This window comes from Sitophilus oryzae, unplaced genomic scaffold, assembly GCF_002938485.1.
Source record: "Sitophilus oryzae breed Bouriz unplaced genomic scaffold, Soryzae_2.0 scaffold_813_pilon_pilon, whole genome shotgun sequence".
NCBI lineage: Eukaryota > Metazoa > Arthropoda > Insecta > Coleoptera > Curculionidae > Sitophilus > Sitophilus oryzae.
The window spans coordinates 2,317,272-2,344,816 of NW_022147432.1; the positions used below are offsets into that span (position 1 = coordinate 2,317,272).

Below are 27,545 nucleotides of genomic sequence, written 5' to 3' on the forward strand. Positions count from 1 at the left end.
TGGGATTTTTGAATTGGATGGTCTTTGATCTGTATGACAAATAATAATTTAACTAATAAGATTGATATTTGAAGTCACATAATAAAAATTAGACATTTAAATATCCAGAGTAAGGTTAGCTCCCGTTCAACGGGTCGGCGTTTGTCGTTTGTCTTGTCGATCAGTCATCGCTAGTGTTGTTTATGTGTGTGGCCCATCCCAGCTAGTCTGTGAATGTGTATGCCGTATCCATATCCAGGACAGCTTTACATCATTTAATGGATTACTTCTGATAATAAGGTATGTAAACTGTCACAACATATGTTTTTATTTTGAGCCAAATAAAGCGGAATTTATTTGGCTCAAAAGTATAGAAGCCAAAAGCCTAGTTTACACCGTCAAAAATAATCAAAACAAACCAGAAATTTCATTTGTTTACTTCACATATGGCCCTTTTTTACCCTCTTGCTCATTCTTCTGCATTATAAAAATTCATTAACTATTATTAAAAGTAGGTTACAAGATTTAGTTATAAGTTTTCACTTGTTTTGTTTTGTCAATAATAGCAGAGATAATAGGTATTTATGAAACTACCTACCTATTTTTGATTTCCAGATTTGAGCTAACAAACACTTTATGTCATTGATTTTATTTTAAAATTAGAACTGATATAACTCAAACATTTCAATGCATTTGAATTGGTAATTCATGAAATGGTTCATGAAACGGTCTTCCTCTATTGAAAATAATTTCTCTATCAACTTCAATTAGCTCCTAACATAAGTAGTATATAATATATAAGTATATAAGTAGATATAAATAAGATCATGATGTGACCTTTTCACTTGTAACTATGACATGTTCTTTGAGGTGTAATATGTTGATTAATAATTTTGGAATGTGGTCTTTGAATGCTGTTTCTGCAGATAGTTTTAGTCAGTGATTTTCTTGATCAATGGTCGATTTACAAATCTTTGTTATGGATTAAATTTTGGCTTGGGTTCGTATAAAAACAACTTTCTAAAAATAAAGGTTGATTTTTAGCTGGACAGGTTTCTATTACTCTAAGAATGTGATATAAGATTATGTTGTTTTCATGTTTGGGAAGAATTCCAAATCTAGAAAATAATAAAATCAAAACACTATTATTTTCATTTTACTGTTTTTTTTATAATAGGTAACATTTGTCTGTATTTTATTAAATAAAGAAAAGAGGGTTTCAAATTTTTTATGAACAAGTCAGATAAAGATATATTTGATTCATAAAAGAATTTTAATAATATCGTGTTACACATAAAGAGGAATCAAGGCCAAAACAATTTATTGTATTAAAATATCTCAGAATCCATTCAGAAAATTTATATATGTAATTTTTGTGAGCTAAAAAATATTTAATATCAAGTCTATAAATAGATGCTTTATAACATAAACGGATTATCACAAAATGTATAAATTTAACCATGATTCAACGGTTGATTGATACCGAAAACGTAATAATATTTATTCATTATAATATACAATAAATTCTTGCCTTTTATCAGTTAAAATTACGAATTTATTTAACGAAGCGTGTAATAATAAACACATATTTACGCTACTAGAGACAGTTTGTTGTTTTTCTGCTAGTATGATAATAGTGCATATTAAAAAGATAACGAATAAAAAGAACCAAAATCGAAGTTTTCATTTAAAAGTGGACTTTTTGTAAGGTATGTCTACGAGGATTTCTACATGAGAGTGACAATTAGCTTAATTACATATACCTACAGAATGTACGGTGGAAGAAAATGTAAAATATCTATACCGGGTGCGTCTCAAAAGTGGTTCATCCCTTGTTCATCCGTATAACTTATTTATTTTTTCAGATAAAAAAATGAGATTTGGTATGTTAGCTTAATGTGACATAAATTAGGATTGATTGACGTATTCAATTGTTTTCTATTCTATTATTATTATTCCGTCTGCCGAAATCTTCTCTGACTCGTTCGACAAACTTCAGTTTTTTTTAATGTAATTTTTTATCAATAATGATAAAAATTTCAATTTTTGACACAGAATTGAAAATATTTTTAGCAGATATTCTTAAGTGTGGAATAAATTTTGTTTATAATTTCATGTAGAATTCAAAAAAATGTCCCCGTATTGTCTTTACAAAAGGAAAAACTTGTTTATTATTTTTATTTTGAGAAAAATGCATTCTTCATAAAAAAATTTGCTTGTTCTAAAATGGTTACTGCCGTTTATACTTTCCAAATTTCCATACCGTTTTTGAGAAAATTAAAAAGAAATATGAAAATAAAAAATAAAAAAAAACATGAATGGTGTAATTATTTAATTTCTATGATTTCTTACTATTTTAATGTATTAATAATTAACTATATTTTATTTTACTTTTTTTTTGGAAATAAAGGCATTATTATTAAAATATGGTTGAATTTTTGAAGTACTAAAAATCAAAAAGCGTTTCTATGGTAATATAATTTCGATTTTATTCTTTGATAGATAGTTATTAAAAGGTTATTAATAATTTTGATTAACGTCATATTTTTTGCTGTTGTTAAAGTATCACATTTTCCGATAACAATAATCACCCTTTCCCTAGCATTTGAACTAAATAAATGTGCTTCTTTAACATTTTAAAACAGCAAACCTACGACGTTAAGTAAAATTCTATCAATAACAACCTATCATAGAATGAAAACGAAATTTTATTGCCATAGAAATGTTATTTGATTTTTGGGAAATTCGGTATATTTTTTTGTTTTTCATGTTTTTTTAATTTTCTCTAAAGCGGGATGGAAATTTGGGGAAGCATAAAAGGGATTAACCATTTTAGAACAAGTAATCATTTATGTAAATAATGTATTTTTTTTAAATGTCAATAATAAAAAAGTTTTTCCTCTTGTGAAAGACAATCCGGGGACATACTGTATATTGACCGCCACTTCCGGTCAGATCGGAAGTACCAGATGAACGTGTTGCATGAAAAATGAAAAACATGTATTTTGAATATTGGCACCTAGACCTATGTTGGACGGAGTTTTGCGAGTTTTTTTTTAATATTAACAAGCGGATATGGAGTCACGCCCTATAAAATATTGGTTCCTAAAAATTTCACCTGTTTTAATGATCCAGGTATTATATTACGTGCTCACTGGCCGTGTTGGGCAAGGTTACCGACCTTGTCTGGGCCCATTATGGAAGCTTTTCATTGGTATACACATATCTATCCTCTATCAATGTCTGTCTAAATTACGCCTCGCGTTTTTCTATTAGTTTTTCTTTTGGTTTTGCTTGTTTACCTACATTGCGTTCAAAGTGGAATTTATTTATACGTATATTTATTTATACTTCACTTTAAAATTTCACTTATAAGTAGTGAAAAACTAAAAACTTTGGTTTTAGAAACAGTTTAATTGAAAAAAAACGAAAATTTATGCTATTTTACTTATTTGATTTTTTTAAATATACCTACACTGATTCATGTTTATGGATCGAAACATTTTATAGGCCGCAAGCTGTGACCTATTTTTATGTTTACGACCTATTTCATGTTTCAGTAAAGAACAAAATCGTTTTCTCTTTATGGATATACAGGTTGACCCTCGAGGATATTATATTCAAAATTTCCAGGAAAATAAAATAACTAGCTTCTAGATGTTTATATTTCCTAGTACATAGCTCTGGTACATAGGTATATCAAAGTATTAAATAACAAGGATATCTCTCATCTAAAATTATTTCCATTGTTCTGGAAATACTAAATTTAATCGCCACATTATTGTTTCATATAGACACTTGTATAGTAAACGCCACGAATGTTTGGGAGTGATTCATCGGTCGCTACCATGTGAACTCATGATGTGAACTAATCTGTTCAAGGTCATATAAAACTTAATTCCAGTGCCGTGTTGTTTCAAGTCATATAATAATCAATGTATAATCTGTTGTAATTTGTTGTTTTAACTGTCAAAGTCTTGTCAAAACATATATTTGGTTATAAATATAAAATGGAATGCCCCATTGGTCGCACTGCAAGCACACCAATGGACTGATGCACAAAAACGAATCAATCAAAGAAACGCGATATAGTATCGTCTTTGTCAATCACGCAAACATTTTAAAATAAGTAGGAGGAGCGCAGGCAGATACTTAGACCGGGCCTTTAAAAACCTACTTCTGCGGTAAAAATTTACGTTTTTAATGTAAAAATGATAGCGCGCGTGTCGATTCTAACTTCATCAAGCGATGAATCACTCCCAAACATTCGTGGCATTTATATTATATTTTCTTAATTATACTTATATATATATATATATATATATATTATGATTTAAACATCCTAACCGTCCAGTGGCGGCTCGTGGTCTGTGGGACTTGGTAGGCGACATAATTTTAATTACATCTATTTGTTCCCCAAAATTTTCATAATATCTTAACCCAGTTCGTAAAAACATGTTAGCTTATGGGTTAAAACATAGCTTAAGAATATTTAGGATAAAACTAAACTACCAGCATTCAACATAATGAGATAATGATTAACATAATGGATATGTGTGTTTTATTTATTTCCTCAGATAGCATGCTAAATGCTAATGCTTGATAAATAAGGTAGATAATTGTACCGTGCAGTTCATCATAGGATTTTATTTTATTTCTATTTATTTACGTAGCTTAACAATAAGTAAATATATTTACAAAGACAAATTAGACAAATAAATTTACAAAGAAAAACAGATTATCTTATTCATATACATATTTCGAGACTCAAACAAATGAAAAGAATAATTACTTTTTATATGTTAAATTGATTCGCCGATCTCTTAATAACGAAAATTTATTTTTTATTATATCAGTGATGTTATCAGATTGTTGAAGGGCTATGAAAATATCTTTTTCGATTGAAAGTAAACAGGAACACCAAATGCACCATACACAATAATTCAAGTCAATAATAGGCAGTCGATAAACAGATTTTAACTAAAGTTTTAAATTTAAATACTGATAACGTATGATAAATGATGAATAATATATTATGGGAACCACCGAAGGCACCGCATTTCTAAAACCTATCGAGCTTCACGCGCATGTCGGGGCGACCGAAGATATCGTCTAAACCCCGCCTTAATTCAACGTAGTCATCGATTTCCATCGCTACCGAGCGATGAGTTAGAGAGAGACGAGAGACAAAAGACAGACACATCGACGGCTGAGTGGGAGATCAAAATTTAATTTGAAAGGCGATGTTAGAAATCGCCGAACAAAGATGAATGCATTATACACCGGTCAAATTATTTTGATTTCTGCATACGCCAGCGGTAGTTAATATATTAATATAAAAGACTACAAATATTAAATTAATATTATAAAATATTTTTTATAAATATTATAATGTAAAAAAAATCTGGCAAAATTGTAGGGTAGGCGCCGCCTACCTTGCCTACCCTGACGAGCCGCCACTGTAACCGTCTACACGTAACGTTTTACCTGCCAGTTAAGACGGATTAAAGGATTAAAGGCATTGTCAAGAGTAGATAATATTGTGTTTAGTGAAGCTGAAAAACATGAAATTTTACTAAAAAAGTGTATTTATGTCTCGATTTATGGTTTAAATTTCATTTGATATCAGCTTCGTTCCAACGCCTCAGAGATCCGTGCTTGGTACTGTAACGCTTATGCACAGATTATATTGGCTTATGCGTAATGGAGAAAATGCGTTCCAACCACGAAAGAATCGTTTAGTGAACGATAACTTTTGCGTTCCAACAAGAGTTGTCATCGTTAGTGAACCGATTCCGGGACCGTAATTTCGATACCAATTTCAGTTCAAGAAAAAAGGGTCGGTTTGTTGACTACACACAATGTTTTATTTGAACTGTTCTGACAGACAACAAATGTGTAAACGGGACGTACGAAAAAAAATGTAGTTTATTTTAAAATACGGCAAAGGATTGTCGCAGTATTCATTATTATAATTGCTAGGGTTGGGTGCTGTTATGTTAGCAGGTCATGGTAGCCCAACCCAAACTACTTAGTTTTTGTGGTGTTTACATACAATAGTTCTTCTAATCATAATACAAAATGATTAGAAGATTTCGGAAATCTATAATAATAAATAAAATATAAAACTTTACCATTTGCTTATTAGTATAAAATTTTAAGGATACTTCCTAAATCTTGCTTGTCCAACAAATTCCCGTTTTTCAATATTTTCAAAATTTTCCTTGATTTAAATAAAATCAATCTTCGGGTTGTCACGAGGTTTTTAACAAAACACTGTCTCTCAATGAGATTGAAGTTAAGAAACAACGGCGAATGCGGATTCTGTGGGGAAAATGGGGAAACACCTCATCACTGAGTGCGTCGAGACGACAACCATTCGTGCTATAAACTTTGATACGACTGATATCGGAGATGGAGAACTAACCTGTGTAAAATCTTCTCAGATACTGGCTTTTGGCAAAGCTCTGAGACTGTAAAAAGAGTTATAACTGTGGTGGACACAATGAAAGGTGGACACAATAATAGATCTATAAGGTCGCGGTGATTGAACTTTCCCGTTCCCATACAATCAACATCCAAATCTACAACAAATTCTCGTTAGTGGTATCTGTAATTACCAAATTCCTTTTATTTTGTTTTTATTAAATTAAACAGCGTGATATTTTAATCATTGATAGTGATATTTTAAGCTATTTATTATTTATAGCGTGATATTTTAAGCTATTTTTTTAGATAGCCCGTTTTGATTTAACATTATACATTTTAGCGTTGATTGAAGAAATAAAAAGACGCGCAACCTTACACAAAACCTGTCCGAGATGTAGCTGGCGTTACCGTCAGCCTGTCCGAGATTTAGTTTAGCTGGTTTAACTCTGCTACGCGCTGATACTCGCTTACAGCGCAGCGGATAAAGAATACTGTTCCGTACTTCAAGGTTATTAAAAGATAAGGTTGTCTCGTAACTGGATCTGCCATTATCGGAAACGTCATCAACTACGTCACAGGTATGCGGGCCGATCATAGATAAAGGGATAGAAACTGCCGATAGTCCGACAGTGTATTTCCGAATCGATATTCATTGTGTATGGCGTTCATAGTTTTCAGTTGTTTGATGTTTGATGTTTGTTTTCTTTAATGCATTGCCCATTTATCTCTCTTTGTCCGTTGTATTTTATTTTTTATTCCTTTATAAAAATATGCTTTTATACGTTCTGTAGCATACCTGTGACGTAGTTACCGCTTTGCAACTATTGGTCCAAAATTTACGAGGCAACCTGTTTAATATAGTAACCTTGACCGTAGTTCTGCTTTCAGTCGATAAGAGAGAGTGGTTGACGGAGACAGTGTTGGCAGAACTACTGATTAATCCGTAGATTTACGGATTTTGGGTACAGTACGTTAATAATACGTTTTTTTATCATTAAACAGTTTAATATAATATTATATGATTAAACAAAAAACGGCGTCAGAGTTGGCTTGGAAATGAAGATCGCTTATTTTATATGTAAAATATTATACCAACTAAGAGTAAACGATTTTTTTCGATTATACGACATAATATATTCAGTAGTAATAAAAGAATATTTATTTTTGTTGTTTATTCTATGTTTGATACGAATAAATATTCAATACGTAAACGCGGATTTTTCATTCAAAAATATTTTCGTCAAACGTATTACAGATAATACACATTTTAATACTGCAACACTGTCGTTTCAGTTCCACACCCTCTTCGATATGCCTTCGCTGGCCGAATTAGAGGAAATAAGTGTTTTATGCGTTGGCCGCAGAATGATTTGTGTCGCCACCGTACAGCACTTGAGACGTAAGGGGAAATCAAATCAGCCTTATCACGAATTCGTTCATTAGGTTGCGTATCTCCTCAATTCTTTCAATCAACGATTTTTGTCTAATATACACGTCATCATTTAGTTTTAGTTTAATTTCATTTTGCCTAAATATGTACGTAATTTTAAAGTCCATTCATTGTTAATTTATTGAAATTTTATATCTTCTCTGCATTTTTTAATCTCTTGCCGTGCTGTAAAATTTATGTTGCAAGGCACCACTGAATTGCCGTGGCATTTGCCGTCTCGTGTTGCAAAAGCCGTGTAAACAAGGTAATTGCCGTGTCGTTAGCAATACTGATAAAGTTTCTAAGGAAATAAGACTTTCTAACTTTCTTTTCATAACATATTATTTCTATTTATCTGGATAGGATGTGGAATTGGGACCCAGTTTTTCCACAAAAGAACAATATTATGTCTATATTGATAAAAAATATTAAATAGTTTTAAATGTTTTGATATCTAAATTGTTTGAAACCATTGTTCGTGATTACTTGCCTAGAAATACCGTTATTAGCTGTACACGATAAAAAGTATTCATAAAAATACTTGACACGTACAATAACATTAAACTTCGCTTAAAAGGATGTACTTAATACGAGGTGCAAAAAATGTTCATGAAGCTTATGTTAGGTAACTAAATATAAATACCAAAGAGAAAAAATTGTTTAAAATTTGATTTTACTAAAAATAATTTTATCTGTCTCTCTTCAGTCCTTCACCCTTCGCGAGAGTATGGTCACATCATGTGTTGATTCCCCTCACTTCTTCGGACCAAGTTGTTCGACACTGCGCCATATGTGAGGCTTCAAGGAGATTGTGTCCCCCTAGGGTTTTGACTTGGTCTACCCACCTCTTAGGTGACCTTCCACGTGATCGTCTTCACTCTACCTTCCCCTCCACCATCAGTCTCTCAATTGAGGTGCCACTTCTGGCAATATGGCCAAAATATAGGAGGATTGACTGATTTAATTTGGTAACCAGACGCGCCTCAATTTTTAGTTCTTCAATTCTTCAATAATAGAAATATTTGTTCGATGAGCCGTCCATGCCCATGGTATTCGCAGCAGCCGTCGATATACCCACATCTCCAAGGCGTCTATTCATTGTTTATCACTTTCCTTTAGTGTCCATGTTTCAGAGCCATACATGGGGAAAATGAGGGAGTTCGCAATGCGCAGTTTAGTTTTTCGTGTGATTGCTGAAGTCTTCTATATCTTAGTAAGCTTTTTGTCATCGCATTCCTCGCCATTGCCACTCTGCGCTTGATTTCAGCCTCGCATCCTCCAGAGTTTGTTATCATGGAACCTAAAGAGTTGAAGTGGCTCACAACCTCGTATGCAGAAACGGTTCGGATATCAGGTTGGTTGTTGCGGAGGCGGTCAACAATCATCGTCTTGGTTTTCCGTTTGTTTAGTTCCAAACCATATTTTTTACTAATAGAGCACAGTGCAGCCATGACTTCTTGCAACTCTTCTTTGTTGGCGGCTATAATCACGGTATCATCCGAGTATCTCAGGTTATTCATCCTCCTGCCCCCACAGATATTCCACCGTTCCATTCTTCTATTACTCGACGCATGATTTATCTGTGTACCAATTTTCAAAAATGAAAACTCAATAAAAATCCACTGGTTATCAATTTATTCTTTTCAATATTTTCACCGCGTTGCCAAATTAGTTGCAAATTATTTATAATTTGTGAAATGGCGTTGGCAGGTTTAGGACAGAGAGAAACTAATAACTAAAGTGAGGGGGCTTGTGGAATAGGGCATTTCGTAGACAAGTTTATTTTGTCACCGCGCATCCCAGATGCGCATAGCGTTTAGGCGGTCAAAAAAGGAAGTTTTCAACTTTGCAAGTTAAACATTTGACAGGATTAATTAGATTGTCAGTAGCTTTTTCTATTTCTTAGTTCTAGAAGGAGATAACTAAAATCTGTTGATATTCGGAGCAAATCGGAGTAATAAATTGTTTTTGACTGAATGTGCCTCTGTTCTTTTAGCTTGTCAGAAGAGAAGATTATTGTCATTATTGATTATTTCAGATTCCACGATTATTCGGCATTTTTGTAATTTTTTTTGTGGTTGAGACCCAGACAAAACGTTTCCTTTAAAGGTAAGTTTTATCTCGGTAATTATTTTAAGATACCTAATAGTAATAGTGAGTGCACATAATAATCGTACATTGCTAATTTAATTTTTTTAATTTAAAACATCACATTCTTTTCTGATACCTATGAAACGACTAGGTATTATACCTGGTATTATTTCCAGTAATACAAATTATTTTCTTCAACTGCTAGGTTTCATTTTAGAGAATAAAGACTATCAAAAACATTGAATACCTACGGGATACCTACTGATACTCTGTGCGAGCTCCCAACCGTGCTTCCCTGTTCACTCCCAACCAAGTTAGATAAAAAAGATACTGAAGATTGCAGCCTTGAGTTGGAGTATGGCAAGGAGTATGGAGTTAAATAAATTATTATGTTCCTACACAGTATTTTATTTATAGGTTTTAATGCTTTAAAGTCTAATAATAAATTCTCGTTGTCAACAAAATAATTTAAAAAAACTACGAAGATTTCTTATTATAAACTTGAAAGATTAAGATTCGGTTCAAATATACAAATTTTAAATTTTTGGCGCCAGAATATAGGTATGAATGCAACCTACTATATCGATAATGCGCTCATAGTTCGGGTTAGACGCCAAAGGCCGCGCCACTAACACAGTCTTCAAAAATTAACGTTGATCGGTCTCTCTCACTTTTAGGACCAGGAATTAATCAACCTTTTATTTAAAAAATTGTCCAAAGAATACGAAAATACACGTCGAAACGTCGACAATTTTAATATAAAAGATTGTTTAAATCCTGGTCCTAAACCTGCGAACGCCATTTCATTTATAACATACTAACGCAAAGCTACTACATGATATAATTTATTTCAGAATGCCTGAAGAAAAAAATACGGCTGTAGACGCTGAGGCGTCACCTGCCAAAAAACAGGCCCTCTCAAAAGATCTGAAGGGTGGCAAAAATGGACTATCTGAATGGACTGAAGTGACCATGTTGGATGGTTCAGTTCTAACTCTTAATGTCGATGTAAATATTTGTCTTTAGTTGTTTTTTAAATACCTTATGAAAACACGTTATTATTGATATTACAGCGAAAATCAAAAGGCAGAGACCTGTTAGATAAAGTGTGCGAAGCCATCAACCTAATAGAAAAAGACTATTTTGGCTTGGTGTATGCTGACAGACATGATCCCAGAAATTGGCTAGAATTAGATAAAAGGATAGCAAAATTTCTGAAAAGTATTTTTATATTCATGTTAATATATACAGTACTTACTTAATTTTTTTTATAAATTTAGACGAGCCCTGGAGATTTACATTTGAGGTTAAGTTCTATCCTCCAGATCCAGCTCAATTACAAGAAGATATTACAAGGTAATAAACTAAACGTAGCTAAAACTTTTTTAAACAGAGTTTTAAATTTTAGGTACCAATTATGTCTACAAATCCGCAATGATATTCTTAGCGGACGCCTGCCTTGTTCATTTGTCACACATGCCCTCCTTGGATCGTATTTGGCCCAATCAGAGTTGGGCGATTACGATCCGGATAATATGAACAAGGATTACTTGAAAGAGTTTAAGTTGGCTCCCACCCAAAACGAAGACCTAGAAGCTAAAGTGTGCGAACTCCACAAAACACACAAGTAAAGATATGTGGATATACTGTGGTAAAGAGATCTAAGGCTTGTTTGTTATTTTTAGAGGTCAGACTCCAGCCGAAGCAGAACTGCATTACTTGGAGAATGCTAAGAAACTAGCCATGTATGGGGTTGATCTACATCCTGCCAAGGATTCTGAAGGGGTAGATATTATGCTTGGTGTTTGTGCCTCTGGATTATTAGTTTACCGCGACCGCCTTAGAATAAACCGATTTGCCTGGCCGAAAATTTTGAAAATAAGCTATAAGAGACACAATTTTTATATCAAAATACGTCCGGGTGAGTTCGAACAGTTTGAATCCACGATTGGCTTCAAATTGGCCAACCATCGCGCAGCTAAGAAACTGTGGAAAACCTGCGTGGAACACCATACTTTCTTCAGACTGATGTCGCCTGAAATTAGTCAGAAAAATTCGCTGTTTCCTAGGTTAGGATCGAAATTTAGGTAGGTTGCTTATACTGGAGGTCCAGTGTCATTTAACTGGAAAAAACTTACATTAGGTGTAAATCAATATTGTATTTTTTTTATTTCTTTTACAGATATTCAGGTAGGACTCACTATGAGACGAGAAAAACACCAATTGACAGGCCTGCTCCTCAATTTGAAAGGTCGTTGACAGGCAAAAGATTGACATCTAGAAGTATGGACCGTAAGTTTGCTTTGTTGAAATCAAATATTTACTTTTGACAAATCTTTACAAATTTTTTTAATAAATAAAGTTTATTCAATTCGGCCAGACAAATTATTGTTGAGTATCAATTAATTTAGCTTTATAAAGTTGTTTTTTTTATCAATTAATTTAGCTTTATAAAGCAGTATTTATAATATGCGAAATTCAAATAATTAGTTTTTTGGCAGAAGGAAATAAATTGTCTGATGGTTTGATACTTACTTTCAAAGGAAGCTAGATAAAATCAAGAAAAAAATACACTTAAAAACTAAATCTTAAATAACTTAAAAACGATTTATTTTAGGTGTAGGAACACGTATAATCAAAAAGTAATGAATTGAAAAATTTTTTCACTGTTGAAATAAAAAAGTGGGTTTCCATTTGAAAAAAAATGAATTATTATAATTTTTTAATCTTTTAATTCCATGACAGCTGCGACCAATATTATATATGACATTCAAACAATTTAATTTTTGAAATAGATAGCTACATGTCTTCTCTTTATGTCCCAGCGACTATGTCACTAAATTTGATGTTTAGGCTATACAAATTTTTTTGACAGGCAGTTTTTTCCTCCAAAAATTTTTATGTTTTTTTTTCTCAAAAACGATTAAAGTTAGGTATACAGTGTTTGATTTCAAAATTCATAAAATTTTACAGAGAATTTAAGTATGTAATAAAAAATTAGGGTACCCATTTAATATAAGAAAGTTGCTGTCAACTTCCGGTATTTCCGGAAGCGCCGTCACATTGAAAATATTTTTAATCGATAGATCTCATTGTGAAACATCTCAATGAGATCTGTGCAAAATGTGCAAAAAATCTCCGATCTAGATATTGTAGTTCTCTAGAAACCTCTAATGCACGCTCAGCCTGGGACACCCGGTATAAACAAGGGACTGACGTTATTTTTTATTATTAGAACCAATCAGGCATATTTGTTCCTAATAATTATTATTTTTAACTAGCTCTGAGTGTAAGACCCGAAGATGAGTACAATGACACCAACAAGCGCCATACAATGTCTCATCCTCCCGAGCACATCATTGAGGTCGATAACCAGACACCTGCCAAAATTAAATCACCCAAAGATAAAGAAAAGGTAAATATTAATAGCAGGAGTGTTAATCAACATGACTATTTATTTATTTGTATTACTCTGCGTGATTCTAATCCTTACTGTTGCAAAAAAATATTTTCTAATTTTGTAAACATCTAAGCTGTTTACCCATTATATCATTTAACATCACTAAATTACTTCATTTATATGTTTGTGTCATGAATTTTTTTAAATGTTGTCGAATTAATGTCATTCGATTATACAGTATGTTCACGAAATTTGGACGCACGAGAAAAAAGTTACGTTAAGTTTCTGATTTCATATTTTTAAACCTCTGAATTTTGATTAATTTATTAGGAGTGTCCTAAGATACAGATACTTTTATTAGGAATGAAAGTTTATAAAAAAAAGATAAAAAATATTTCACGTGTCTCTGGATTTCTTGAATACCCTGTATATCATCTAAATTTAATCCATGTTCATTGTGTCCACTAGCACGGAAGGAAACTGAGTTCTGGTTCGGGCAGCACTATCAGCTCAGTGGAGGGGGAATATGATGCTGACAAATCACAGAAGGTGTATTTTGATCTACTTTTGTCTGTTATTTTTGAAAAAAATAGGATTTCTTCCGCTGTAAAATTGCTACCTCAGTATTGGCTTCTTCAGGCGTAGCCCGCGATCTTGAAATGTCCATCAAAATTATAGATTATTATTATAGATCAATTCTTAGATTAAATATACTAAAGGATACACTCACGCTACCACAATATTTTTTTAAGTATAGTCCGCGTAGTAAACAGCTTTCGCTGCTAAGAAAATGGTTTTGTTTACACAAAGATGCATTTCCAGCGTCTTTATGTAAACAAATCCAGTAAACAACGCCAGCAATCTTGTGAAAGAATCAGCAAGTTGTAGGATATTTGAAAAGACACATATATCTTTTAGAAGACATTATGTTTACACAGAGTTTCGCTTTAATTGCATTAAAATATTTGCCAACTTTGGCATTTCTAATGTCGTTACAAATAGCGTTATAATATTTTTTAATGTTTTGTTTTAGTAAAATAAAACACTAAATCGTCACAATACACCAAAACATTTTTACTTTTTACACTGGGCGCACGTTTCACTAACCATGTTAAAACCAAACTCAACAGAGTTTTGATCATCTGCTGATGAACATGTTGTGACCAAACTCAATAGAGTTTTAATCTTCTGCTGATGATGCTAACATGGTTAGCGAAACGCGCATCCAGTGTAAAAAGTAAAAGTGTTTTGGTGTATTGTGGTGATTTAGTGTTTTATTTTGCAGTGTAACACCAAATAAGGTTCCAACCCCCAACTGTAATATTTTGTTTTATTTAATTGTGATATAAATAAAGGTTCTAACTATCGAACGCGAATATGTAGTTTGAAAAGTAGAATAATTTTATTAAAGCACAACTATAGTTGTAAATATATTATATACTAGTTGAAGCCTGGCGCATCCGCCACGACATCAGGAAAAAAATACTTTTTATTTTTTTTTAATTAAATGAAAAACAAAAAATCCGGCGACGACAGTTTTTAGAAGAGCCAATTAGCTATCTTTTAGTAAAAAAAAAGCAACTTTCTAGAGCAAGTCGTTACTTCAGTAGAGGCGACACAGATAAACGTTAGCATTTTATATATGTAGATATACATTCTATAAACAATTATTTTCTTATGTATATCTTGCAGACGTCTTAAACATAGGTAAGTTGTATATTTTTTATATATTTAATCTAAGAAAGCAATTATTATAAGTATGTTTTATTTCTCATAAAATTGATAATCAAGGTTGCAGGCTATATAAATCAATTTCGGTATTTAGCTTAAAGACAGATTTATTTTATGATCATTGTTGTTCTGCTTTGTGGTACTGGGATGGTTTGCCGAAAAATCTATTTCTCGCCATAGTTATCTGCTTAGTATATTATTTTTTGTACAGACCTCTAGGCATCAGAAATAGTTTTTACAGGGTTTCTTGTTTGAATTCGCAGAAACCTGTAGGCGGCGTAGCAGTTTTGCCGGCTGGTGGATTATTTGGTAAAAAGGACAAGGAGAAGAACAAGGAAAATGAGAAGAATTTACAAAATGGTAGAGATACGGACCAGCATAATGAGGACGATAAAAAGAGGTCTAAGGTATGCATTTTAAGTTTTCTTATAGTATTTTATAATTGTCGATCATATAAACTCACGTGGATGATAAATATTAAAATAATTTCCATTTTTTTCGCTTAACTCGTTTATTCAGTCATTCAGTCAGTGACGCAACTAGAGACTTGGAAGGATAGTGTCAATATTTGAGTGAAGTACTAAATTTAAATTAAATATATGCTGAAAGTTATTGTGACTGGAAAAAATAAACTTAGATTGGTCTGGATTTTCTATTTTGATTGCTATTATTAATTTATTTTGTTGCAATTTTATTTATACCACATTTTCTTTTACTTTTTAATTATTCCCATTACCCATCTAGTATATGCACCTCTGCTGGGAGATGTTGAAAAATATCGACTGTTTCAGATTGAAACCTACATTTTACTAATTACATTTAGAGTCATTCAAAGAGATGTTATCCCTATAGAAAGAGGGTCATCCAGTCGAATATATTCACGTTAGTTTAAATGATCTAAAAATACTTAAAATTTATGTAAAAAATTAGTGTAAAACTCAGAGCTTTGTAATTTACATGTGTGTCTTGTGTTCGATTATTTTGTAATATTTGTGCACGTCAAAATTACAAAAACGTTCTGTTTTATATACCCTAGTATCTTAAACAATCAAAGACTATGACGTAGATTTGTGCATGTATGTAGGCATGATTTTTTTTTGCTTTCTCCTCTCCTAGAGCCCCTCGTCCCTATTCGGCAAAAGAGATAAGTCTCCCAAGGAGAAAAAGGAAAAAGAGAAGATAGCAGAGAAGTCTTCATCTCCAGGATACACCAAGCAGTACGATTACGAAGCTCCCGAAGAACAGGTCAGCCCGAGGAAGCCTTACACCCAAGGTTTTAGCTACGAGAACCAAGGATCGCCTTCAAGTCTAAAAAGTGACCCGGAAAATCAACAATCGCCATCTACAAAACGGGCTACAGCTACGGCATTCAACTATGCTCCTGGTGATATAGATAAATTGAAGAAAAATGATGCTAAAGCTGATACAGCTGCCTTTTTGGCTGGGGAACAATACGAAAAAGACCCCACTAAAGAAACCAAACAGGCTAGCGCAGCTCCTTTAGTGCTAGGCATTAGTAAAAAACGCCCTATTAAATTACTTGTCGTCACCGGACCTAGAGACTTAAAAACAGGAAGGATTGATCTTGACCAATCAACCGCTGATTCTATCAAAGGTCAAGAAAACATTGATACCGGTCTTATTGATTGCAAGTACGGACTTATCGATCCTTCCAACGGAACTGTTATTGTCACAGACCCAGTGAACGGCCAAAAGGAAGTTGTTCAGGGCTACATTGATCCTGTTACCAAACAAATCGTTATCACTGCCGGTTCAGTAATAGACCCGAAATCTGGAAAAAAATCATCTTCTTTGGGCCAAATTATCTCAATTTGCCCTGGAGAAATTAAAGCATCAAATTCCTTGGCTCAGGTACCCAAGAAAAGGATCATTAAGGTCACTGTTACTACGTCAAAGAAAGATCCTAGAACTGGAAGGATTGAAGCTGAAAATGGTTATGTTGAGACTCTAGATGCGGTCCTGGATCCAGTTACAGGTCGAATTGAAACAAAATACGGTATTTTGGACCTGAAGAACAATAACATTATTCGCAGTGATTCAAGAACAGGAAAAATTGATACTCGTCCAATTAAAATTGATGAAAATCTGAACCATGTCGAGCTGGATGAAGGAGTAATTGATACAAAAACCGGAAAAATTGATAATACTCTTGGTCAAATTTTCAAGGTCGGAAATCAAGGAGATAGTATTGTTCCTGTAACAGCGGTTACAGCGAAAAGAGATCCGAGAACTGGACAGTTAGACCCGGCTAGAGCACATAAAGAAACCACCCACGGTAAAATCGACCCCAAAACTGACACTATCGTCACTAAATACGGGACAATCAATCCCAAGAACAAAACTATCAGCACTAAAGACCCCCAGTCTGGCAAATTCGAGGAACATCCTGTTCAATTCGATCCTAACGGTAACGTGATAGTTTTGGAAGGAGTAGTCGATCCAAACACTGGTTTGAGAGATGATGATCTTAGTCAGATCCTCCAGATAGACTCACAAATTGAACCCGTAGTGGAAGTGAAGTCTGTGTCCGGTAAAGTCGACAAAAAGGGACTTGATCCAAAATCAGCATCTTCAGTCGACAAATCACTAGGGCTCTACGATCCAGCTACTAATAAAGTATACACTAAATACGGAGTATACGATCCCATTTACGAAACTCTCAGCGTAACGGACCCCAAGAGTGGAAAAACTGAAATAAAGCACGGTCAGCGTGACTATATCACCGGAGAAGTCTTATTCAAGGGCCTGGTAAACCCCAAGACCAACAAAATAGACAATTCGTTTGGTAGAACTATTGCAATCGAGCTAAAAAACCCCGAAGTTGATCCTAGTCTCGTCAGGACTAAGAAACCCGTTCCTGTTAGTCCAGTGAAACCTCCGGTGCGAGATTCTCTATCTCCTAAAGACAGAAATAAGGTAATAAAACTTCTGGTCATTACTGCGAAGAAAGACCCCAAAACTGGACACTTAGACTTGGAGAATGGTCACGTGGATCAGTCTGCCGGTATATTACATCCTTCGGGAGAGATTGACTCAAAGTATGGGTTAATAGACCCTAGAAAAGGCACTATAGTTATTACTGACCCAGCAACTGGTAAACAAGAGACAGTTCAAGGACACGTCGATCCTATATCTGGTCAAATTCAGATCGCAAATGGTCCAGTCATTGACCCTAGAACAGGTAAAAGAGATCCTAACCTAGGACAGGTTATAACTGTTGTAGGAGACTACGGAAGTCCGGTGGATGATCGAGCAGCAGTGAAACATGCTTTACCAAGTCATCCCACGCCAAAAAAACGAGTTATTAAGGTTCTGGTGATTACCAGTAAGAAGGATCCTAAAACTGGAAAGGTTGATACCGAAAATGGCATTGTAGAGAAGTTGACGGCTACAATAGATCCAGTTAGTGGTATTATTGAATCAAAATACGGAAAAATTGATACACAAAATAGTAAGATCGTGCAAAAAGATAAATCTGGTAAAACTACAGTCACACCGATCAGGATTGATGAGAACACAGGTCAAATATACGTCAGTGATAATATCGTGGATTCCAAGACGGGTAAGGTGGACCCTAACTTGTCCCAAGTGATCAATGTAGTCGATCCTCAACATCCAGCTGTGGTTATTACATGTGTTACTGCTAGGAAAGATCCTAACGGAAAGATAGACCTTACCAATTCCAGAACTGAAGTTACTAATGGCAAAATAATTCCTGAAACTGGTGAGATCATTACCAAACCTGGTACAATTAATTTGAAATTGATGCGCATCTATACTCGTGATCCCAAAACTGGCAAAATCCAGGAAAGACCGGTTCAAGTAGACAAAGACGATAATATCATCGTATCTAGCGGTGTTATAGACCCGAAAACTAACAAACTTGATGCTAATATGGTGCAGTTGATTCAAGTAGGACCGGAAGTTGATCCAGAAATCGAAATCAGAACCTACGTTGGTAAAGTCGATCATAAGAAAAATACAATAGATTCGAAGAACGCTCATCCAGATTCCACTCCAGGTCTATATGATCCAGATAAAAATAAAATTTATACGAAATACGGTCATCTAGACCCGGTTCGTGAAACATTGACTATTATTGATCCAAAATCTGGCAAAACTGACGTTAGAGTGGGTCATATTGAACCCAATACTGGCGAATTGGTTTTCAAAGGAGGATTTATTAATCCCAAAACAGGGAAACTTGAAAAAGATTTTGGCCGTGCTGTCTCAGTCCATATTACTGAACCCAGTATCGATCCTGTTGCTTCTCAGCAACCCTCTGAGAAGGAAATTCAAAAAGCCACTGCTGCCAGCTTGAAACCCGTATCTCCTCCGAAGATTATTACTACGTCTCATCAAAAGGAAAGTACTGGAACTCCTATCAAGGAGGTTATCACTGGAGTACTTCATCCCATCGCTAAACATCGCATAGTTAAGATTATGGTGATCACCGGCAGGAAGGATCCAAGAACAGGGAACGTAGATATAGAAAATGGAACCGTAGAACATATTACCGGAGTTGTAGACCCGTCAACAGGCTTTATTGAAACAAAATATGGTCAAATCGACTCTACGACAGGTTCTTTGATTTCAAATGATCCTACAACAGGTCAGAGAGGTATCATACCTGGGAAAGTGGATGAAACGACTGGTCACATCATCATCAATGGTGGTCCCGTCGTTGATCCTAAGACGGGTAAGAGTGATCCGAACCTTGGACAAGTTTTTGCAGTTGTCGGATTGAAACAGGCTCAGGACCCTCACGCTGCTCCAGTACCTAAAAAGAGAATGATCAGAATAACGGTGATCACTGCCAGAATCGATCCAAAAACAGGCAAAGCTGATGTAGATAAAGGTCAAATAGAACAGTCTACTGCATTGTTGAATCCAGAAACGGGATTAATAGAGTCAAAATACGGTTTAATCGATCCTAAGAATGGAAAAGTTATTGTTAACGACCCCAAATCTGGAAAGGTAGATGCTAGAAGTGCACAGATTAACGAGATCAACGGACAAATTATCTTATCTTCTGGTGTAGTAGATCCGAAGACTGGTAAAATTGATAGTTCTCTAGGCCAAATTATCAGTATCGCCGGTCAAAATGATCCTGCTATCGAAATAACAACGATCACAGCGAAAACCGACCCCAAAACCGGAGCTGTGGATCTTAACAATGGTCAGATGGAAAGCTCCAAGGCTAAAAAGAACTCTGCTACAGGCGAAATCGAGACTAAATACGGTACTATTAATTTGAAACTGTTAAGAATTACTACTAAAGATCCTGTAACTGGAAAAGTCGAGTTCAGACCCATCCAGGTAGACGCTGAGGGTAATATAATCATATCCACCGGCGTTAAAGATCCTAAAACCGACACAATCAACCCCGCTTTTTGTCAAGTTATCAAACTAGGAGCCGAAATAGACCCAGAAGTACAAGTAGTCACCTTCGTAGGTAAGGTGGATCCCAAGAAAAACACCATAGATGCTAAAAATATCGTTCCCGAAGTCTCAAACGGGTTATACAATCCATCTACTCACAGAATTGATACCAAGTATGGTCAAATTGATCCAGTAAAGGCTACAATAACTCATATAGATCCAAAAAGCGGCAAACACGAGGTGAAGCAAGGAGTAATAGATCCGACAACTGGACATATTCTCTTCAAAGGCGGCTATAATAACCCTAAAACTGGTAAACCCGATCCTAACTACGGTAGGCTCGTTGGTATTCTTATAACAGACCCGAAAGTTAATGAAAAAGGAGAGATTGTGAAAAGAGATCCAAAAACGGTCAGGATTGACACAAAATCTAATCAGATTTGGGTATTTGACTATAATGATCCTGTCAGTAAAGAAGAAGTGTATACTACTGGTAATGTTGATCCAACCACAGGTTATGTTACGGCTGTTTATGGATATATCGATCCAAAAACTGGCAATATTACTAGAATGTCTAAAGTCGATCAGAATACCGCCAGGGTTGATAAAGAAACCAGTCAAATATTCACAAAAACCAATGAAGTGGACGAAACAGGTGTTCCGCTATATTCTACTTCAGAATTCGATCCACAGTCGGGTCAAATTTATACCAAATACGGTAAAATTGACCCCAAAACAGGTAAAATGATCATTGTTCGTATTTATTTGATCACACAAAATGACCCTACAGGCAAAGTAAAGGAAATAGATCCCAAAGATTGTCAGTTCGATGAGAAAACAGGCAGAATAGTCAACGTGAGCACTCAAACTGTCTATATCTACAGTATGGTAGACCCCAAGACCGGAAAAATCGTGCAAGTAGATCCCAATGATCCTTTGGTAAAGAGCGCTAACACAAAAGTGACACAAGTATTAACCCTTTCGGGCGAGATTGACCCTGTTACTGGTAGAATTCATACCGAATGGGGTCATATTGACCCCCAAACAGGTGACATTGATCCTAAGACAGCGAGAAGAGACCCTATAACTGGAGAGTTGATTTTAAATTATGCTCAGATCGATCCAAGTCATTTTACGGACCTCAAAGACACAAAGGTTAAAGTGAAGACCTATTTGAAAGAAGGAGACGAAGAATCTAGTGACGACGATTTGAATGAATATGCTGCGGAGAGTTTTAAAGAGCTGCCTAGCCTTGGTTTGTCCAAAGGAGCAAGTCTTACCACTCCAGTGGTAGTAAAAACTACAACAAAGCAGATCATCACCAAGGACAAGGATGGAGTGACGCAAAACGTGGAAGAAAGGGTAGAAGATGGAAGAACTGGTGAAATTAAGGTGTCCACGCAAGTTAATAAGGTAAATATAGCATTGAGGTTATAAGAATTGAATGATAATCGGTTTTAAATGGACAATAAAGTACAGGGTCGGCCACTGTTTAGAATAACCGCCATATCCGATGTCATTTTTTATATTTTAATATTAATTTTGTTACAAAACATGCGAGCCATGATAACTAATAAAATTTAAGCATTTCTTTTTTTAAACAAATTGCTATATAATTTGTTCCTCAGTGGATTTGGCATACAATTTTCATTTTAAAGTACCTTTTTATCATATTTTATAATTGAGTGGTTTTTATTCTGCACATTTACAACATCCGCAAAATGATTAAATTGCAAATTATTGACACCAATTGATAACAATATCCTATTCAAAAATAATCATGTTAAAGTTGCAATATTACTTCAAGTGCACAGGGAGAGTCAAAAATAAATATCGAATATTACAAGTGAAACACCCGTTATGTATCGATATTCTCGTGTGCCAATTATTATTCTATTTTAATATATTTAAAAAAATTGAATTTTTATAGTTTATACATTTTGGTAGATAAGAATTTTGGTTTTTTTACAGTTTACCATCCTACTTATAGTTTTTATTTTGTTCGGTTATTTTACTTTAGTTTATTAAATTTCAAATTATATTCCTTTTTACTAAAGTGTATAAACACGAAATACAAGATACATTTCTCATTTTCTAATTTATTTTTTGTATAAATTACACGCGTATAAGATAAATGTATAACACCATAATTCATTCAAATATCTTGTATTTCGGTACTCTTTTTAACTTCGCCCTTTTCTTATAATTTCGATTTTATCTTTTGTTTTTTTTTTCTCCCTTTTTTTATTTTTCGCGTATCCTAAAAAAAGGCCGACACGCCTCTGATCGATGACGTCAAGTCTCCCTACGTCACGGCACGAGCGGTGACGACACGAACAGCGACTACGCACGAAGATCTAGGCACCAACGCCAAAACGCAGCAGCTTGAGGAGAAGACAGTAGCGCACTCTATGACAAGTAGCGCCACTAGACAGGAACAGCGCACTGTGACGCAAGAGGTCAAGACAACCAGCACGGTTGTCAGCGGAGATCAGGTATTTTTCTTTATAAAAAATTCTGACAAGCCGATTTGTTTTTTGCTACTACTAACAACAAACCCATGGATTTTCTTTTAAAAAATATTTGTCAAAGTGATTTTTATCATATTTTTTTCAATTAATAGAGAACTGTAGTTATAATAATTTAGTTGTTTAAACTTCAGACATTTTTTTTATTAACTTTTTTAAGAAATAGAATAGTCAAATGTCTTGTAATTAATATTTAACACACTACTAATATATAAAGGCTATCCGACTTGAGAAAGATTTTGATATGATAGACGACGTCCAAAAAAGGACAGAAATTTACCAGTGTATAAAAATAACAAATCACTGTCATGTATGCTCTTGTGTTGGACATACTTTAGATATCAACTTTGACGTTTGTTATATATGTTACAGTGAAAGTCGGAAATTCAGTGATTGTTAACATTCACTAGGAAATGCTAGCAATTGCGCATTGGATCAGTGAATGTGATATTTTCATTTCATAATTTTAACATTTACTAAATGTTGCCAGTAAAAGTTATTCTATTGTACTGGGCAAGTGTGGTGAGGAAGAATGGCGGTGAAAGTTAGAACAAATAAAACTTTTAAAAATATTGGATCACCTCAATATTCAAGCTGATCGACATATCTTAAAATTACAATTACTTCTTTAGTATATTTATTAAAAATTATAGAAAATAATCATGACATAACCTAAATATTAAAAGGGAAAATATATAAACATTTTAAAGCGTTTTTTTTTTTAAATAAAGTTCTTCATCGTGGCCAAAATAAAGTATGTCCGAATTTTCTTCAACGGGCGTTATTCGTTTTTTCAAACCCGCTACGGTTATATCGAAACGTTTAATAAGTTCATAGTCACTAGGTTCCTTAATATATTTTTCTCTTGTACGTTTAATTTATGCTATGACTTCATCATATTGCAAAAACGAAAAACAATTACTATTACATTCTTGCTAGTGCCTAGTTTACCTTATTTTTTCACAGAAAATTTCTTCCATAGGGAAAATACCGCACATAACTTTTTACAATGTTAACAAAACAATTATACATAACCACAATAAACAAAGCGAATTTACGTCAGATGTCTGTCAACGTTGCCAACGTTTAATCCAACTTAGTGTTATCCTTATATTGCCTATTATTCAACTTATCCTTATATTTTACAACATGTGGCTAACTGAATCTTTCAAACTCACTGCCATCGTCCAGGGAATGCTAGCATTCACTAGTAAAAGTTGGTTTCAAAAATAGATTGAACTTTTACTGGCGTAGTTTTAGCAAATCAGTGAATGTGAGCTTTTAGTAATTGTTAACAATCACTGATTTCCAATTTTTACTGTAACATATACATTATATTATTTTTATCTCTAAAACATTCTCATATTTAAATCAACAATCGCATTTTACTAACCGAACGACATGGAAATTGTCAGTCACGGTCATACCATACATATTGTTTCACGTCCTTGTCTAACTCGCATGGCTTATAGCTGGGCAGACGAGATAGCATCAGTTCGACTAGTTCAGGCGATTCCGGTACACCCATAGACCCACCAGACGATCCGAACGACCCGTATTATCAGAGTTCGCAATATAAGGTAGGTAAAAAGAATTCGGCTTCATATTTTATTTATTTTGTTATACAGGGTCTCTCAGAAATAAGTTCAAGTATTTTAAGGGGTGGTAGACTAGCCAAAAGAAACATATTTTGTATTTACCATTTTTTAAAATAAATTGAAAATAACTGAGTTAATTTACTCAGAAAATTTAAGAAAATACATAACATTTTAAGAACCGCCGCGCCGGCAGCACTCGGAAGTCAGCCCAACTACTAAGCCGGATCTTAAGTCTAATTTACCCGTGTCAAGTAGCTAAAGCAAGTTACTAAAATAATTACTAAATTTAGTGACCTGCATGGTGTAAACAACCCGATTGAGAACTTGCGCAAGTAACAGATTTAGTACACTGTTTAGTCAACTGAATAGAAACGTTTCCTATTTATTTGCGCAAGTGGTCATCCCGGTTTTTAAGCAAAAGACGATGCTTATGGGATACAAGGACTGCCGTTTATAAAAATAAACAAGCTCGGGACTCGGGACACAGCGTATAAGGAAATTGAGGAAATCATGGGTATAGAAGGATTCGGATTTCATGAAATTAAAAACAAAATACGGGCATTGAGGTCAACTTATTGTCAAGAAAAAAAAGAAAATAAAACATTTATGAAATCGGAGCAGGTTCGAAGGATATTTATGTACCCAGTGTAAATGCCGTTTAAATCAACAACTAAACAGTAATAAAAATTAAAATGTAGACGCTCACAAAATAATTTAATTTTGATAAAAATTTAGCTACTTGATTTAGTGGCTTGCTTTAGCTACTTGATACGTGTAACTGCGGCTTTAGCTTGATCGACGTATGATGTTGCCACATCGACTAGGAAGACTTAAAGACGACTAGGAAAATGCATTCCCATACATTCCCCAAAATAAATTAAAATATTAAAAGAAAAACTTACCTACATTAAAGAAGAACACCCCGATAGCAGATCGATGTAATGAGCTTAGAGTTCTGTTTTTTTTTTCGTTTCACCTCTACTTAAAACACAACACAACATTTCACTGCGATTCTGGATACTGCATTTAAATACCCACACCCACGTATCTTTGACATAAAATACATTCATATACCATCTGAATTATTTTGGACAATTTAATTATTTAACTCCTATGTTTTTTTTTCTCGCACTCTTGTTTTTTTTAATAAACACCAAAATAATTGATATTTCTATTTGAATAATAAAAGAATGTTTACACGTTTACATTTGCGTAGTTTTGTCAGATGTTTAGTATTTAAAAAATCTCAAAAATATTGAATAACCTAAAATTCAGTAGATCAGTTGATCTGTTTGAATGTGGGTCCAACGCAGAAGATATATTCCACATTCAACAATGTATTTTTACGGATTTAACATAAGCCTAGACCTCATAATCTAACAAGGACTTATGTAGTAGCATTAGATATGTACGAAAATATCGATGCTTTGTTCGATATTCGATATTTTATATAATGTAAGTACGCAATTATTTTTAAGATTTTTTTACACAATAGTCTTTTGTTTTTAATTGATGCATAGCGTTGCGATGACCGTCTATACCAAACTGTACAGCGACGCTCCCACCACACTTTGCGACTGGAATATTTAGATATAGTTACAACAATTAAAATAGAGTATTTTTTAATCTGGGTAAAAGTACTAGTTCTATGGACTTATTAAATACATTAATAACATTAAAAATAATATATTTTTTTCTTTTTAAAGGGGTCATGTAAAAGAAATAGTAAGTGTATCAGGTAGGACAACCTAGATTTGCGTTTTTCGTTAATTCTAGCTAAGAATCGCATGTGTTTATTTTTATAAATAATTATTGATAGTTTGGTGCTCCCCACTATTATAGCATGCATTATCAGATGCATTTTGGTATTTGTAGTAAGTCTTAGTAATTTTCATAGTATATTTTGTTTTTGAAATCGTAAATTTATGATTGTTAATTGTGTCAATAGGATGACATTCAAGGGGGAATTGTTAAGACCGAAAGCATTGTGTACAGCGGTGATCCATCTGGATACAGAACCTCAACAACCAACGTACCTATTGTGGCTACTGAAGCTCGAAAAGTGCAACTGACATCAGACGACGGAAACTATGTGAAAACGGGAGAGATTGTCAGCACACAAACCATCAGTTCGAAAACCAGAACTGTAGAAACCATAACGGTAAGTCTATGTATTCTGATAATTTGGGGTTGGCGGTAATGGCAAGATGGCCAAAATAATCGATATAATATCAATACTTTATTTCTCTACAGTATAAAACAGAACGGGATGGTATAGTAGAGACGAGAGTAGAACAGAAAATAACAATACAGTCTGATGGAGATCCCATAGATCATGACAGAGCACTAGCAGAGGCAATTCAAGAAGCCACAGCTATGAATCCGGATATGACAGTTGAAAAAATAGAAATTCAACAGCAGTCTGCACAGCAGCAATAGAAAGTAAAGGCAAGCCTAGCTAACTGTCGTTATTCATAAGAAATATGGATTAATTTTAGCTTCGCGTAGGAAAAAAGCTAGCTTTTGTATATTATTACAAAGATTTTATTTAGTTTTTAAGTTTATAAGGAACACTCAAAAACTACATTTTCAGTCACCTTGTTTTTTATGTACTTCTATGTTGTGTAAGCTTTCTGTGTAAGGAATAGTTCATATTTTTGTTTTGTCAAAAATAAAAATATAAACTAAAAATCAAAAATATGTATTATTTATTTAAAAAATTGTGCGTATTAAAGAAAATGTTGAACCAGAATCAACAAGCAGGTGCTTTGCAATAGTTGAAGGAATCTCACAGAATGAAACAATTATACAGAAAAATGTGTTCAGAAAATTAAAAAAGTATAGTATATTTAAATTATTCACCTAGCTACTTGACATTCCAAAGGTTTTATTTTGAGTTAATAGGTATTTCAAAATTCAAAACCAAAAAAAATGCCTTTATAAAAGAACATGTATAC

The 27,545-nt window shown here is 34.0% G+C and overlaps 1 protein-coding gene across 3 annotated transcripts; it reads left to right on the forward strand.

Moving 5' to 3' along the window:
- LOC115889401 (protein 4.1 homolog) lies at window positions 1-27,545 on the forward strand. 3 transcript variants are annotated; one of them, XM_030909381.1, is made up of 15 exons: window positions 3-279; window positions 10,783-10,936; window positions 11,002-11,149; window positions 11,209-11,284; window positions 11,337-11,555; window positions 11,614-12,015; window positions 12,111-12,220; window positions 13,210-13,343; window positions 13,797-13,877; window positions 15,323-15,466; window positions 16,176-21,875; window positions 22,733-22,957; window positions 24,463-24,570; window positions 26,537-26,749; window positions 26,842-27,545. In XM_030909381.1, exons 2-15 carry the CDS (start codon window positions 10,784-10,786, stop codon window positions 27,025-27,027), a joined length of 7,899 nt encoding a protein of 2,632 aa, XP_030765241.1. In that variant the 5' UTR covers window positions 3-279; window position 10,783; the 3' UTR covers window positions 27,028-27,545. The 3 variants fall into 3 exon arrangements, with proteins under 3 accessions (XP_030765243.1, XP_030765241.1, XP_030765242.1); XM_030909383.1 differs by lacking the exon at window positions 24,463-24,570 and having other exon boundaries at window positions 1-279; XM_030909382.1 differs by lacking the exon at window positions 13,797-13,877 and having other exon boundaries at window positions 4-279.